At 45.6% G+C, this 17,373-nt stretch overlaps 2 protein-coding genes across 3 annotated transcripts in view; both read right to left on the minus strand.

Annotated features, from left to right (window-relative positions):
• LZTR1 (leucine zipper like transcription regulator 1) overlaps positions 1–12,282 on the minus strand; it is a 36,167-nt gene extending 23,885 nt beyond the window's left edge. For both annotated transcript variants that reach the window (XM_053963847.1, XM_053963848.1), the window contains exons 1-9: positions 12,100–12,282; positions 11,965–12,027; positions 11,734–11,790; positions 11,048–11,127; positions 10,585–10,693; positions 8,860–8,943; positions 7,360–7,417; positions 6,655–6,794; positions 6,276–6,477 (exon numbers count right to left, since the gene is read on the minus strand). In XM_053963847.1, coding sequence (XP_053819822.1) covers positions 6,276–6,477; positions 6,655–6,794; positions 7,360–7,417; positions 8,860–8,943; positions 10,585–10,693; positions 11,048–11,127; positions 11,734–11,790; positions 11,965–12,027; positions 12,100–12,275 — 969 coding nt within the window. In that variant the 5' untranslated portion in view covers positions 12,276–12,282. The remainder of the gene's footprint in view (positions 1–6,275; positions 6,478–6,654; positions 6,795–7,359; positions 7,418–8,859; positions 8,944–10,584; positions 10,694–11,047; positions 11,128–11,733; positions 11,791–11,964; positions 12,028–12,099) is intronic.
• Positions 12,283–14,717: 2,435 nt separating this feature from the next.
• The window catches only part of IPO9 (importin 9), a 39,476-nt gene continuing 36,820 nt past the window's right edge, over positions 14,718–17,373 (minus strand). The window contains exons 23-24 of the mRNA XM_053963872.1: positions 16,433–16,509; positions 14,718–15,817 (exon numbers count right to left, since the gene is read on the minus strand). Coding sequence (XP_053819847.1) covers positions 15,707–15,817; positions 16,433–16,509 — 188 coding nt within the window. The 3' untranslated portion in view covers positions 14,718–15,706. The remainder of the gene's footprint in view (positions 15,818–16,432; positions 16,510–17,373) is intronic.

Consider the following 17,373-nt stretch of genomic DNA (forward strand, 5'->3'; position numbering starts at 1 on the left):
AGGGGCAGAATCCCCCCTGCCCTGCTGCCCACGCTGGGGGATCAGCCCAGCACAGGAGGGAGCTCTGGGTTAAATCACCACACACAGAAGAAAAGTCATAATAGCAGAAGCTTGTTGCAATACCAACTCTGGTTGTGGTAAGTGACAGGGGATGCAAGAGACATCCTTTGCAATTGTGCTCTACACTGAGGATGGGATTTTTCTATTTGGCATTTACTGGGGAACACAGAAAGGAAACAGGAAAGCAAATCTATTAACAACGACATCCAAACACGTGGCAGCATAACCACAAAGGTCAGAGTATGAGGCTGTCTGCAATTTATTTACAGCTGTAATAATAGTAAATGTTATTTCCTTTAAAATTGCTTTAGTATATATCAATTGCAAATTTAAAGAGTAATGTTAATGCATAATTCATCAGAGAGGATGAGGCAGTTTGAAGAACAAGCCAAACTCCAGCCAAATCCAATGAACACGTCACAAAAGATCATATATTGAAGTCTGACAACAGCTGACAGAAATCCAGTGACCAAGCATTTGCTTCTCTTTGGCATGTGGCGTGCATTCAAAAATCCAATAACTGTAATAGTACTTTTGGGATCTTAATCTGACTTCCTGAATACACCAACCCACTAAACTTCTGTGACGAGGTACTGAAATTTAGCCTTGCTTTGAGGAAAACTTTCTTTTTAGAAAATATCAAATCCTGGTTTAAGTGTAATGAAGACTTTACAAAAAAAAAAAAAAACAACACCAAAAAAAGAAAAAAAAAAAAAAAACAACCAAAAAAACCCAAAACAAAATAAAACAAAACCACAAAAAAAACCAAAAAAAACCAGATAAAATGTTCCAGTAAATAATTACTCTCATTCTTCACAATTTGTAAACATTTGTTTTCCTTTCTTTTTCAGTCTGGATATTTCTAGTTTCAACTTGAAGTGGCTGGCTCTTGTTTCATCTTTCACTGATGGATTAAAAACCTTCTATTCCCCAGTAAGCTAGGGAATATTTCATTTCCTACACCTAAAAGAGACTTCACTTCATAGTTGGTCACTGGGCTTCCCATCTTCAATCATTCTTCTCTGAACAATCTCGCTGGTTTGCAAACACGACATGGGGAGATATTATACTGGAAGATCTATCTAATAAACACAAAGACCATGTATTTATGTTACTTACCACCAGGAGCTCTCTCAGCTCCCCACAAGAACTGGGAATTTAAGTCATTGTTTCCAGGGATGCTGTAAGGGAAACCATGAAGCCCAGACCACACACTCTGTTCATAAATGTATCCTACAGCCAAAGTGAAACATGGACTGCTTGTACCCACCTTAAGATGAAATCAAAATCCCTGAGTGGACTGCTATTGTAATCAGTAATTGGCAAAACTCTGAACAATTGGTAAATACTGGAGGAAAGGTGTGATTTTCTGTTGTCTTTCAAGGTTGGTGGTATAAGTTTATCCAGAGTAACTGCTCCTCAATCAAAAAGCATATTTCAAGACCTTTCGTTACTCAATTTTATATCGCCTTAATGTGGGTCATGTTAAATCTGTGTCGTTCCAATTCCTTACCAGTGAGTAGTTACAGAAATATTCCTTCTGTCTATCATCCACATCATTTGCATTTTGCTTTCTCTGGGAGAATACTGTAAAAGGATGTAATAATGAACATCCCTCAGAAAGGATACGAACACAGAATTGACAAACAGAAGTGGAGCTGTACAACAGTGTTAGCTACAGGTACTCTGATGTGCAGATACAAACATTTTCAAGATGTCTCTCTCCAGTTCACTGAGCACAGACCTGCAAAGGGCACTGGTATGAAGCTCCTACATTTTTAAAAAAGGATGCAAGCCTGAACACTGTACATAATTTATAAACATCAAAAGTATCAGTCTTCCCTCTGGATTGTGAAATGCTCAGTTTTATCTCTCCCAGAACACGATACCTATCCTGCCCATGTGTGAGGCAGATCTTGCTAGGGGGCTCACTGCAGGAATCTGGGGCATTGTGCACACAGTAACGTGTTTCTTGTGCCTGAAGATACCTCAAGGGGTGTAACTAATCTCTGCACAAGGAGACTGGGGCAGACTCATCCCCAGGAGGATGACTAAGTCCTTTTAATCTTCCTCAGCTGCCCACAAACCATGTCACTGTAATCTGTCTGAAAAAAACTCCAAAACTGAGCCTCCAAGTAAGCCCAAGAAGGTTACCAGTACATTAACCTCCCTTTTGGCTTATTAAAAGAAAAAATAAGAGCTTTGAAAATTGGAGATTTTTATTGCTCTTGGCTTTGAAAGCTCTAACTGTGAGACCGAAATTTCTCCCAGAACAAGTTTTAGAGTTTTCCCTCATAACTTCAGGAGGGATGGATAACTCACCAGTCCCTGCAGCCACAGGGAGATGATGGGAACTGTGAGGAGGGAGAATTTTCTTCTTCCTGACATAACACCCTGCTTCTATGAGGCAGTGGCTGCTCCAAATATCACCTTGGATTCTGTGGCTCTGTGTCCACAACTGGCTGTGCTCCCTGCCAGACCCAGAGCTCCTGTCATTCCCTGCAGAACACTCCTCTCTGCAGCACAAGCCACGACTGCCACGTGCACACGTGTCTGTGCAACACAGGCCATTTCCCCTCTTACTGCCTGCTGATTTCTTACGCTGCTCCAGCCTTCTTCAGAAAGTAAAGGGTAATTTGAGTTCAATAGAAAAACTCGAGGCAAACAAAAAAGTCTATTTTTTGTTTTTGAAGTTCTTCAGTAGCCCTGTATAAAGAAAATCCAGCACGCCAGGAAGCTTTGGCAGTGTTATGCAGGCAGGCAAGGACTCAGACAAGATATTCCTGTGGCTGCCTTAGAAAAGGAGAACCCACAGCTGTGAAGATCATCTCACAACAAAGATGGGGAATAGCTCTGTGTGCTCTGTACAATATATATGTACATGTATTCTATATAGGTTTGAGGAGTTGCAATTGACTGCAATTGTGTAGCTCAGCAAGCATGTCATGTTATTCATTCTGGAGACATCCTAAAGCATAAAATGGCAGATCCTGGTTTATTTTTGAAGTACTGACCTGTTCTATCTCAGTTTGCCCTCTTCTACTCAATAAGCCATTTCCCATCTTCCATCCCACAGCAAGGCACTACCAAAAATTCTGAGTGCCCTGGGCAGAGAACTACAACAATAGCATTGCCAGATTTATTCCCAGGTTTGTTCTACCTGAGTAGAACAAGTAGAACAGTACAGTCTGGCATTTTGTTTACTCAAAACCCAGAAAACGCCAGACTGTCTCAGGGCACCTGCAGCACCTGACACACGATTGCTGTCTGTGCTCAAGAAGTGCCTCTAGGATCTTGCTAGATCCTACTCACTCCACTTTGCTGTAATTAATGCCCAAACTGTGCCACCTTTTCCAGGTAACAACCTCAAGATTCTTAGCCCTGTGTGACTTGTCACCTTCTGTGCTGGCCATAACAGGGTAGCAGAGGACATACAATTTCCACCTGACACCTATCCCTGCTACTGGCAGGAATGGGTATGAAAAGTCCAAATCACCCCCTGATCACCCTGAGAAGCTCCTCAGGGCAGCCTAAGTTCAGAGAACAAGACTGGAATGGCAGTAATGACTCTCCTTCAGCATAAGCTATCTCTTCTGTAATCTCTTTTGCAAAGCACTTTAAAAATCACCACTGAATTAATAGCTTAATCAGCACCAAACCTTATTGTGGACTCCAGAGGCTTTACCCATTCCATGCTAAGCATCCAAAAGAAGAAAGAATTAAGGATATGCATCACATGACCATAAGTAAGAAAGTAACCTTGCCATAGTGCAGTCAAGCAAAGTTGTCATGCAGCATTTCTAAGATCATAATACAGAGCAAGCAGAAGGCAAACTCTACTATCCACCCATTGGAAAGGAAAAAACCCAACTCCACAAGTCAAGGTAGGTCATTCTGCTGCACAATAACAAAGGTCACTATCACTTCACACACAGCAGAAACCCTGAAGTGCTGAGACAGCATTGCACTTATCAACTTCTATTTTGTTTCAAATTAACATGAGTAATTTTGTTCACAGAGATGGATAAAAAAGGAAAATCCAAGTTCAGAATGTCCAGATTCATTGCTACCTTTAGAAGTCTTTGCCAAAAGCTCATGGAAACTTTAGGAAAATGATTCTGAGAAATTACCTAGTTATGACTCCAGAAGACACAAAATAATTTAAAAGTTACTTGAAACGCCAAAAGTCTGCAGTTAATCAGTCTTTTAGGAAAATTTATTATCACGTGCTTCAACAGCACCAGTTTCACTTCCCATTTCTACCAAATCAGTTTCTAGATGCTGTACCAGAGGAAAAAACTGCCAAATACAACACGAGCAACTAACCTGGGATTACAGACAGATGAAGAAAAGAGCTTTGAAATCTGAAATTAAAATTAGCAGGGGATAACTCAGGGAATATGCTGGTTTACAACACTGCCAGGAGCAGTTCTGCTCCTGGAAGCAATAAGCAACTGTGTCCCAAAGAACCAAAGCCTGCTGAAGCCTCACACGTCAAACAGTAACAATGGCAGGAACAGAACAGGATCTACAGTCCTGAAGGCAACTGTGGCTTTAAAAAGTTGAAGAAGCAGCTTTATTAATTTCACGTGACAATAAATCAGCTTTGTAAAGCATTAAATGGGCTGCTGTGAGATAATTTGGTCAAATAACAGCTCCCAGCGAGGCCCATGTGCATGATTAATTTTGAGCAGTGTGTGTGTGTGGGATTCTCCAGCTTATCCAGTGCTGTCTGCAAACACATAAACACACCAAACACCCCCCACACAGCTCTGGGGGCGTGAGCCCTGTCACACCTGTGCAGGCTAAATCAGTACCTCTGCACCTGATCCCAGTTCTTGCAACACTCAGCTGTCTGAGGTGTAACCTCAGGCTGTGCAGTTGTGTGCACAGCACACACACGCAGAGCATCTCCTCCTGCAGAGCAGCTCACACCCTAGACCCACTGTGACACCAGCTGCAGTACCTTAACATGGTTTAGGGCAAAATCCATTCACGTTAATAAACACAATGAATGCTGCTGTTCCAAAGCCAGGAATTACACACACTGCTATGGGTTTAAGGGAACAACTGCTTGTGCATTCTGGGTTGAAATGATCCTTCCTTCCATGGCCTGAAATATACACTGAAACCAGGTGAGCCCTTGGCACTTCCACCTGGAACAGAAGCTGATCCCAGACAGGATCTGTGAGTGTGCTATGAGAAAAAAAACCAGACATTTTATCACACAATTGTTGCCTTGCATGAGTAGCAAGTAGCAAAAGAAACAGATTGATATGTTCATCTTTCTTTTCTTTTTAAATATTGTCTCATTTGTGTGGAGACTCTGGGGGGGCCATCCCCTGGGTTGGGAAAACACAAGAAGCTTCCCTCAAAAAGCCGATAAAACCCCATTGGCTCCTTCCCCTGTTCCTGTGTCGGTTCCTGTGTCCCTGAGCCACTCCCTCCCTATTCCCTGATTGGCCCTTATCTTTGCACTGCCCCGAGAGCAGGGTCCTCTGACCCCTTGGAGGCAGAGAAAGCTGGACCCTCCATCTATGTGTGCCTTGGGACTCTGAACATCTCACTCCGCAGCAGAATTAAACATCTGTGGATACCATGCAAAGGCCCTTTCTGCTTTTTACCCTGGACTTTACTAGCAGCAATTCCTACACATTTGGAGTGTTTCCTTGGCACCTGGTAGTCTACAGCCTTTTGATGTCCATGTAAAACCAGACATTTTTAAATTTGTATATCTTATTAATGAAAGTATATTAAAACAGCCCTTTCTGAGCCTCCATGTTACTATTTGCCAGCCACACCTCTACGTATAATCAGAATTTATAAGATTTTTTATGCACATGAGCACTACAGTGACAAATCAAACCTTGTCTAATTTTGAATTCTGCTTCAAAAGGATCGGTCACACAGCCAACCAAAGAACTGGTGGTACACACTGAATTAATTGTTCAGCTTTTGACTGAACAAATTATTGAAATGTATATCAAAGTGTTTCGTGGTATTTCTTTAAAATGTGTTAAGCAAAGTTTCAGATGTGTCAACACTGACTAATTTTTAAGGACTGCTACCCACAATATTTGAGCTGATTAACGTCAGTGGGAAGGAGTTGCTACTATTTAGCTAAAAGCCAATGCTCTTGTCAAAAAGTGTCAACGGCAAAAATGAGTCAAAGAAGAAGGAGCATAAAGGAATAAAACACAAGCTGAAGGTTTTACCTCACTGTCTGGGCTGGGCTGGATGACCTCCCAGGTCTGGGAGTCCACATCGTAGCAGTGGAGCTCGTTGGGCAGCGTGTTGTCCGCAGCCCCGCCGAACACGTAGAGGTGCCGGTCGAAGGCCACCATCGTGTGCCCGTATCGCCGCTGGGGAGGGGGCGGCGAGCCCCGCAGCAGGTGCTCCGTGGGGATCCGTGTCCAGCTGGGACAGGAAACAGGAAACACGGTCCTTTTTTACAAGTCTTTTACATTTTCTGACTCTATCCTTTGTCACCAGGAGACACGGCGTTCTCCCCCAGTGCCCTTAAGTATTACATTTCGCAACTCAGGCAGTCAAGGATTTATGTGGATTTTGCACGACTTAACTGTCTACACTTACATCTTTTCCTTGAATTCAAACTGGAAGAGATTATTGGTAATCTTTGCTCCACTCTGGCCAGAGAAAACAAACATCTTGTCTTTGCAAACTGCCACGGGAAAATTACAGCAGGAAGGAGGAATTTCACCACTTTGTTCAATCTGAAAGGTAATTAAGTTCAGAATCACAAATGTATTGTTACAGTGCTGAGGATGCTGCAGGGCCACGGGACACAGGTGCAGCCAGGAGAGCACATGACATAGGCCCTGTAAAGCTGGTGACAGGAAATCAACTCCTGCTGTGCTTACATGTCTGATTTTCCCTGGATAAAAAGGCTGGGAGGCCACATTTTTAAAGCTCCCAGTACTGCAAGGATCAGGACTTTGGTCAGCTGGCCAGCCAAGTTCCCAGTCCGTGTCAGTGGTCTGAGTGGGAATGCAGCAGTCGGAATGGGAATGCAGTCCCTTCCACAGCGGGCACAGCAAATCCCCCATGGGAAGTCCAAGTCCACTTCACAGATTCACAAGCAAAAAAATCACCCTTTCATACACACTTCGTTTTCCAAACACCCAAACCAAATCAAATTTGAACTTTTTCTTTTCACTGTGGATCAAAAACACATTCTGCAGAAAGAGCAGTGAAGTCTAGCATGGGAAATTTTAAATAATTCTGCATTAAAACAAAAAAAGAGAATTCTATGTGTTAGTTGAAATTAAAGCTTCTTACCTCTTCCCAGCAGGTCAGCTCTCTGTCCTGCAGGCCTATTGTCCACATGTCATTTAATCTGTGCCATAACACAAAAAATGCTTGATTTGAAACAATTCATTTTTTGTAGCAGTTTTGAAAGGGCAGAAATCCTATTTCATTAACACTCCTTCTGCATAGGAAGAATCTCCTACTTCCACTGACAGAAGAACAATTATTAGAATCCCTTTGTCCTATACCTAAATTTTACAGCCCCATTCTAGCTTGCTTCAGCATCTTTCTAGTTATAAGTACACTGCAGTTAACAGCTACATACAGCAACTCAGTCTGGAGCTTAAGGATTTGAGCTATTTAATCTTCAGGATTTTTACAAAATACCCCTTTTTACCCTGCTCCTTCTGCTCATCCCTGTTAACTACTGAGACTGACCACAACAATTATTTACATGGCTGAATCCTTCCTTAAAAACAGAAAGGAGGACGAAGCAGGTAAACTGAAACATCTCTGACTGTGCTGTTCCCAGAACAAGTTACTCACAGTAACTACAGATGTTTCCTTTGTTCAAATCTGCTCAAGTTCCATAAAAAGACATTTTTTAAAAGTGATTTGACATACTTAACATAAATTAGACAGCTGCTCTCACCCACTCCTTCCTTACAGCTACCCAAGACCCTGGGGGACTCCCTAAGCTGGCACTGAGCAATCCCACAGAGTCATGCATCTTATACTAATTTCTCCTCCAGAATTAACAAAGACATCCCATCTGTATTCCCGATTGTCAGCAGTTCTCCTGGAGACTTTGTGGAGCTGGACACATTTCTGAAGATTCTTCTCAAAGAGTAGGCAACCCAACTCCTCGTGTGTGACAATCTCTGTGTGCTCTCATGATGCAAATACTATACATCATAAATTACTCCTTAAGTTCATCACGACAGAAAAAAAATGACATGTCCAGAATTGACTGTTCCCTGACAGACCAAGAGCAAATGCAAGGAGCTACTGTGAGACAAAGCACTCTTTCTAACATCTTAGCACCACTCCTTTACAGTCTTTCCCCATACAAAATCCCACCTCCCTTCAACCTAAATATTACATATTTCCAGAGATTTCTGAGAAAAAACTGACACGCTGCTCTTAGTTCTCTCAGACGATTTCAAAGCAAATCCAGGCTTTGCTCTCTAAGTATTCAGCAACACCAAGCCAGCTTGTGCTGGGGATCGTTTAAGAAATGTACATTTGCCAAATTCCAAATATCATTTTGCAGCCTTACAACCAAGCACACTGTCAAATTATACATCCACAGCCACTCTGAGTAACCAGATCTTTAGGCTTTAAGCACACGCTTATTTGAAGATGAACCAGTGAATTGCAAAAGTGCAATGCTCAACAACAGACTGGGTTTGCAAAGCTCTAGTTGAGTGTTTACATCTCTTAGAACATGGAAATGTCTCTACAGTGGTGGAAACTGAGGGGCTGGGATTTCACAAAAGCAGCCAAGGAGAGGGTGACAGTGCCCCATACCGTGCGTTGCCATCGTATCCAGCAAAGATCCACAGCTTGTCACTGTACACTGTTGCACCGTGAGCCGACCTGGCCACTGGCAACCTGCAAGGAAGAACATGCAGACAATTTTTCCTCTGCAGCTGCAGAGGGGCTGCAGAAGAATCTAAGAGCTAAAATGCACAGGTGAGAAAAAGAAGAAAGTCCCCTACACAAAATCGTTTCTGCCATGTGCCCTCCAAACACTGAGTGAGCCTCTGAAGGCATGTATTAGTTTTGTACTCTGCTGCTTTCAATGGAGAGAAACTACCTTAATGCAGACAGGAAAAACAAAAGAAAAAAAATCCCAAGTAATTCCTTGCCATGACTCAAATCTCTTAAAGTATTTTGCATAAAGTAGTTAAATAATGGGAAAATTCATAGCATCACTGGTAGAGCAAGGTGGCAATCAACTCTGGCTATGAACATCCCACACATGTTCCCACAGACTAAGCAGAAGAAACACAGAAACGAGACCAGGACAGAGCTCAGGATACTCATTTGGGATCATTCAGGGTCGTTCCCAGGATGTAGTGCCCACAATGAAAGATCAAACCTATGGTTTTTCTTCCACAATCTTTGCTGTTTCAACTAAATCAGCCAGGTTGAACAAACCTGTGATGCCACAAGGCATCTGTTGGCTTATCTGAGGTCATTGTGAAGCATGAACACTAACTCTGGGGAACAACAAGCAGAATGTGAGTAAACTAAGTAAGAATTACTCTCAAAAATGTCCCAAGTTACCAGAAATAACCAGAAAGAGAAATTACTAATACATCTCCATTCTTATAGCGTGCTCATCAGAGGTGAGCAACAGTAACACAAGAATGGATGGAACATTCCACATCCCTCTCCACAAATCAAAATAACAAATGTTCCCTTCCCTCTCCCCACTGAAACCAGCATTCTAGAAGCTTCAGCTGTGTATAGGACTGCAGGTAAAGACACCACATGACTCTTACTGGGGAGTGATAAACACAGAAATGTTTGGGGTAGAAAGAGACCTTAAAGCCCATCCAGTTCCACCCTTTGCCATGGGCAGGGACACCTTCCACTATCCCAGGTTGCTCCAAGTCCCATCTAACCTGGCCTTGGACACTTCCAGGGATGGGGCAGCCACAGCTGCTCCGGGCAACCTATGCCAGGGCCTCACCAACCTCACAGCCAAGATTTCCCTCCCAGTATTCCATCTAACCCTGCTTTGCCAGTGTAAGGCCATTCCCCCTTATCCTGTTCAGGCCCTTGTAAAAAACACTAAGAGTTGGATCACAATCACTGTAAGAAATGGCATTCTGAAATGTGCACAGAGTCAACTTTAGGAAGCAATGTGTCAGTGATTTTGATTTTCCTTGGAACACTGAATCTCAGGACCCCTTTTCTTCATGAGGAATCAACAATTTCCAAACTATCCTTGAAACTGAAACAATTCAGGAAAAAAAACCCAACTCCCTTTGCTCCCATTCCTTCTGTCATGGACCTGAAACAAGAAGAGTAGATTTTGGACAAATTTCCATTATGGTGCATTCTGGAATGGAGACCTTCCAAAAAAACTGCTGTAGAACCAAAAAATGCTAATTGAGAAAGCAGAGCAGCAATCATGCTGCAGCCCTAACATGAGCTCTGTAACTAGGTCTGACTGTGCCATGTGAAATGATGCCAAGCTACCCTCAGTCCCCTAAAGCAGGAGGCAATGATACCAGCTCTTACCTTCCCTCAGTCTTCCACTCTGTCCACTGCCCGGTTGCAAACTTATACTCAAAGAGGTCGTTTTTATTCTTCAGGTTAGAATTGGAATAGATATCTCCAGTATAACCACCTGGACAACAAGAATTCCATTAGCCTCCCAAGCAATGGAGCACACACACTCGCAGGTGTTGCATTAGGAGAAATTTCAGATTGCATGAAACGTTTGTCTAACAGACCGCTACAGAAGGAGACTTCTCTTCCACTCCTTCTCCTAAAGAATCATTATGGTAATGAGCTTCAAGTCGTCTTTACTTTAAACAAAACAGCGCCATCTTTCCAAACTAAAGTTGAAATCACAGCCATGAAAAGTACTGGATTTGCTACTGAATGAGATCTTTGACATCTCCTAAAGATCTCTCATTCTTTTTCCAAACCAGTACAGCAGCACATCTACCACTTCTAATACAACCTGCTGCTGCCTTACCAAAAACGAACATGCTGCTCCCGTAGACCACGGCGGAGTGGTGGTACCGTGGTGCCGGCGGCGTCCCCGTCGTGAAAGCCCTGCACGGGTTACAACAGCAGCAGTCAAACACTCTGCTTGTGCTTTCGGCACTCAGAGCTACTGTGTAGACTCAGAAAAGAAACAACTGTTAGAAGTTATTCTTTTGTTCCTGAGTGTTTCACTGGTTTTGGATAGGTGATTGCACTAAGATTTTATGGAACAGAAATAAATGGTTACAAACATGCTGCTTCTGAAATCTATTTGGTACAGCTGGAAAGTGAGACACAGGTGAGATAAGACAGGCTGCCTACCGCAGAGCAAAGGAGCCAAGAAAGGTGTGAGGACCCCTGGCACCTTCCCTGGCCCCAGAGGTGCAGCACAGCCAGTCCCTCTGCCCTCCCACAAGCTGCAGGAACAGAAGAGACCCTGGTCCTCCCTCGCTGTGCTGCCCGGCCTCCCCTGGGGCAGGATCGATAACCCCGATGGCCCAGCACACAGCAGGCTGGCAGGGAGCAGCTGTGACAGCGCTGGGCGGAGGTGACACTTCCTCTCGGGTACTCGGGTAGTGCCACAAACTTGTACACCCAGCCCGAGGTGCTGAGGGAAGCCGCGGCGTGTCCCGGCCCTGCCAGCGACCAGGGATGGCGAGGGGCCGCGCTACCCACCTGCACCACGAGCAGTCCTTCACGTCGAAGCGCAGCAGATCGTTCAGCATCGTCTTCCTGCGGGGAGGGACGGGAGAAGCGGCTGAGCCAGGCCGGGGGTCGGACAGGGGCGGCCACGGACCCTCAGCCCTGCTCCCCTCACACCCCGTTCCCCTCACACCCATCTCCCCTCACACCTACCTCCCCTCACACCCCGTTCCCCTCAATCCCGGCGCTGCCGGCTCCCCTTACCCGTTGTCCCCGCCGAACACGTAGATCGCATCCCGATAAGCCACCACAGTGTGTTTGCTGCGCCTGCGGGCGGCACGGACAGGTCAGAGGCGCCGGGAGCCCCCCTCCAACCATCCCGTCCGCTCCCTAGCTCACCGGGCCCCCACGAACTCGTCGCAGGGTGGGAGGCGGCGCCAGCGGTGCACGGTCTCGAAGGGCCCGAAGTTGAGGGTGAGGTACTCGACGCTGTCCGAGCAGCTGTGGTCGAAGTCCACGCTCGGGGCCACCTTCGAGCGCCCCGCGCCGCCCGCCGGGGCCGCGGCCGCCGCCATAGCCCACCCCTGCCCCCCTGGACTACAGCTCCCGGCGTGCCCCGCCCCGCGCGTCCGCCTTCCGGCGCGCCTGCGGTCCAGCAGTCAGACCACAACTCCCGGCGTGCATCGCGCCCGGCGCGCTGGCCTGGCAGCTGCCAACCCCTGGACTACAGCCCCCAGCATGCACCGCGAGAGGGGCGGGGGGCCCGACCGCCCCTAAGGAGCTCCAAGTGGCGCCTTCGAGGCCGGGGCGGGGCCGAGCCCGCCGGGCCCAGCCGGTACCGGCGCTGCCCGGTAAAGACGGGGGAGCCAGGCGGGATGCTGCATTACTAGAGTTTATTTGTTAATTCAAAAAACTCCACTCCCAAAAAAGAACAATACTGATGAATATGCATGAAGTCTCATTCCAGGGTCCGAGCTGGCGGTTCGCTGGTTTAACACGGTCCGTGGGGTCGGAGCTTCGTGCTACTCTCCGGAGTAAACAGGGAGCAAACGTGGCCAGTTCATACCCGCAGAGGAGTCCTGAGCGGGATATGCGTGCCAGGCACCAAGGCAGCAGTGGCATGTGCTCTCGGCTGTGCAGTTGCCCACAGCCCATCCTTTGCTTTTCCTTAGTTTATGTTTCTTTAAATGGTTGCAGTCACCTCTTTGACTATTAGTTTAGTTTCTTTGCAACAGCAGACAACACAAGTGGTGCTGCACCTCAAAACCAGAGCTCAGACACTGCTTTGCAAAGTCCAGCAGTTTCCACCCCGAGCAATCACGTGTTACTGGTCAGAGTTTTTTTGGCACAATTCCTGCAGCAAACATAATCCTTGTATAAAGACACATCACAGAGCGAGCCTTCAGAATTTTATTAGGAAAGATGACAGTGATTAAGCAGAAAAGCAACAAAGTCGTGAGCACCAGCAGGACTTTGCTGAGGTCCCTCACACCATCTCCCTCGTGCACTCTCTCAGATCCTATCCAGCCTCGTCCTAGGGATTGCTTGAGTCACAGTATTTCTTGCCAAGGCCACCCTGCACACGGTGAGGGTGCTGGCAATAGTTGCTGCACAACCACACCATCGCTGTGCCAGTCCTGCCCCTTGGGCTGGTCCCAGGCTTCAGCTGCCATGCAGCAGCACCATGCCCGCCAGCTCAGGCTGCATCCGAGCAGAGGATGGAGGAGGGAGAGCGCAGAGCCAAGAGGAATAACCTTCCCACTTCTCAAGCAATCTGTAAGGGACACAGTGCCTTTTTTCTGTCCATCTGTGCTGTGGGAAACTCAGGTAAGTGAATCTTTACACACAGAGACAATACCACTTATCCCCCCCATCCTTCCCTTCTCACACTCCTTGAAAAAACACTGATAACTGCAAATCAAAGCTGTTTTTACCCAAAACGCAGATGAGCTCCAGCAGGAACATGGCACTGACCCATCCATCTTTTCGAACTTACAATGACACAGACACCTTTAGATTTATTTCAGTGTCAGTACTAATGTCAGCCTCATTTTTCATGGACTTGTTTAAATCAACCCTCTGACCTGGCTAAAGCCCCTCCTTGAGGCACAAGATTGCAGCTCCAGCTCCCACTGGAGTGCACATGAACCCCCAGCAGCACCTCTGTGAGCCCAGGCTAACCAGCCTTCAGTGTGCTGTTTACTCCTGACACCCTGAACACACCTTGATGCTTCCAGATGTCTGACATCCACTTTTGTCCAAGTATGGATGGCTGGGTTTGTGCCTTTGCTGCTGATGCACACGCAAAAAAAGCTGGTCCTGCCTCTTCCCAGAACTGGGACCAACTCCTCTGAGGACACTCCTGATCCTTCTGGAACAGCCATGTGGACACAGCCATCAGCTTCTTGGTAGGTTTTCAAAACTGCACTGTTTGGTTTAACTTGTTGGGCCTTTCAGTGGAAGCTGAGAGGCAAAGGCCTCAGAACAAAACTCCTACTGGACTGTATGACAGGAGGGTCAGGGCACCCTGTTTGTTACATATTCTTACAGACCAGAGAATCCTCAGGGAAGAAAGACACTGAGACTCAAAGGCATGGGAAGAGCTTGTACCTTATCAGACACATAAAAATCAGGCTTCAAACTCTGCTTCTCATATAGTTAGGCACTCAAAAAATTGAGATTGGCTCAGAGGAGTCTGCAGGGGATAGGGGTTCCCCCCTGGCTCTGCTCACTGTCAGGCACAAGGTGAGACCAGTGAGAGACAGAAGGACTCCAGGTTATGGAGGTTTTGATACAATGTCGAAGCAAATGATTCCACAAAGGAACAGCAAGTGCCTTTCTTAAAAGGAAACTGTAATGGCTCAGCCCATTTTAAGCAGCAGATACATACAGCACAGGACTCCCTTTCTGTCCAGGTGACTCCCATGAAACACCCCAATATCCTCTGGCAGCACATACAGAACGTGTCCTAAGGAGAAATATGTCTTTAAAAAGTGACTTCAGGAAACAAGCACAAGTTCCTTTTAAATCTGTTTTATAAGAAAGATACCAATGTACATTTTAATAGTTTTATTTCATTTTCCCCGAAAGGGAACCAAAGGCAGAGAGGTGTTGTGAGATACATCACACTGTTCTCATGGGGAAATCAATTTGCAAATGTTATTTTACCACTCTATAAAAATACACACAGGAGTGTGAAAAAAGCAAAGTAGTTCAGAGTGGCTGTCATGGAGTAAATCTGTTAAATACAATCAGTTTGTTTTTTTCCCCTAAAAACTGTGGCTCCTTGTGTTCCAGAAAACCAGTCTTTCATAGCCACATGCCACAGGAACAGAAATTTAAGTGATGGCTTCCTCTGAGCATGTGCACACCCAAGTGTTAGTGAAGAACTGCTCCCATGACGTGAGCGACAGAGCCCCATCCACACCAGGAAAGAAGATACACACTCAGGCTCCTTGTCTTAGCTTCCCCTCCAAACTCCTGTGAACAGGCTCCATCCCATCCAGGCAGCTCTGAAAAGAGTCTGTGGTTCTATAAAAGAAGTCACGTTGTAGGATCAAGATATTTACCCTGTGTTACGTGAGGAGGAACAGCAGCCAAGAGGAACAACCTTCCCACTTCTCAAGCAATCCATAAGTGACCCGGTTCCTTTCCCTGTTGAACTGTGCTGTGGGAAACTGAAAGTGCCTCTTCACAGGTAGAGACAGTTTCCTTTTAAAAATATTAAGGACACATTATTTTTATCTTTAAGAACTTCTTGGAAAGTTACTGTGGAAAATGAAAGTGCTCCTGTGGTGAGACCAATGTGCAATGATCCTTTCTCAGGATTCCTTTCCTTAGCAACCTTAGATGTGCGTTAAGATGAGGCTCAAAACAACGAGGCCATTGTCGACCTGGAACGAGGCAGGCAGACACTGGAAAATGTTTTATGTCCTATCATAAAACGTGGAATTAGCCAAAAAGAACCTATTGTTCAGATCTGGCAGGTGTGGTCTCTGGAGTGGGTCTATATCCCGATGGCCTGCAGCACTCGCTTCTCGTTGTCGTTGAGGTGGTCAGAGAACATGGCATAGCAGGGCTGCTGTGCAAACTGGCACAGGAAGTCGGTGAGATAGGCCTGGGAGGGACAGAAACACCCTGTCAGCACCACCCTCCTGGGAAATCCTGCTGCTCCCACGTGTCAGGAGACACATCCCAACATGCACCAAGTAACACCCCGGGACTGAAGGGAACGGAAAGGAGTGGTGCAGGAGGAGGAGTGGAACCAGAGGGAAGGGTTGGAGCAGAGGAAAAAAGGATGGGAGCAGAGGGAAGGGCCCATCAACAGCTGCAGATGGTGGGAAAAGCAGGAGCAAAGGGTAACACAGGGGCTGACTGGGTGGAAGCATCTCCAAGTGGAATATGAAATTCTGTCATGTTCACTCTCCAACCTACTCCTGACTTCTACCAGTAGCAGTAAAGCTCACAGGTAGAAAAGTCTCATCTCCCTCTGTTCAAAGAGTTTGTTCATTCACATTTCCATGTTATAGATATTAATGATAAGGAAAAATAGCTCCAGAAATTCTTGGGACATTGGCCCTTTCCAAAGTAAATTCAATTAACAGAGTGCCTTCTGGATGACAATAACTGGTGTTTCCAGTGCTTATGTATTTGTTAAAGTACAACACTTAAAAAATTAAAGTTTATAGAGAATGATTGGAATCTGATAAAACCCTTCATTCTAGAGCATCACCTGGAGATCTATTTGGTAAAGAGGGTCCTTTAATGCATCTGGATCATCCTCTTCATCATCTTCATAGTAATCTTCATCTGTCAGAGGCAAATCAGCAGGTTTTAACATTAAAAAGAGCAGACTATCTCAGGAAATTTTCTATTAAGCTACTGAAACCCAAGGATCCAAAAGTAAATAGTTTCAGCACTGCTGGGAAAAAAGAAAATTGTATCCAGAATATTCACTCCTTTAGGTCATGTGATAGAAACCACTGAAGCCCAGAACCAGGGTCAGTGGAGGCTTGAGGAACACGCAGGTGAGCCAAGCACACATGGGACACTCACAGGCAGGTTTGGGACTTCCATGCACCAGGATCTTCTGCCTTAATCCCGTGTGAGGGTGACACTGTCAGTTCTGAGCTAATGTGAGCAGTGTCCTTCGCTGTTTCCCTGTAAAGTTCTCCCTTCTGAGGCTACATGAACCTGAGAGATGATGCACCCGCTCATCTCTTTAGGCAGCACTTGTTCCTCAAGGTCTCTCCACAAACGCGCTCACCCATCCCTAGGACACCGTCACGCTGAGGTCACACCTACACCTTGAGCAGCTAATGCTTTTTCTCTTCAAGCCAAGACTTATAAGCTCTCAGAAATAAGCATTATACCTTTGCTAGCTCAGCTACCTCAAGTGGCATAAAAGAAGTAGGATGGCTCTTGTGACAGTGTTGGAAACAAAAAGTTTTTATAAAAGGCAAAATAAAAAAGCTCTTTACAGAGAAAAACCGAGCCAAGGCAAGAGGTTCTTTCTCCTGCTAAAACACTTCACAAAAGCCATTTACTTCTTTTGTTCTCTTCTTTTTCTAGTGAACTGCTTAAGCGAGACTTTTTGGCTTCTGTCCAATTAGCTATCCTTAAGTTTGAGGTGAAGTCTCCATGGTCCTATGAGGTGTCTTTTAACCAAACTGA

Source organism: Vidua chalybeata, chromosome 24 (assembly GCF_026979565.1).
Source record: "Vidua chalybeata isolate OUT-0048 chromosome 24, bVidCha1 merged haplotype, whole genome shotgun sequence".
In the NCBI taxonomy this organism is placed as follows: domain Eukaryota; kingdom Metazoa; phylum Chordata; class Aves; order Passeriformes; family Viduidae; genus Vidua; species Vidua chalybeata.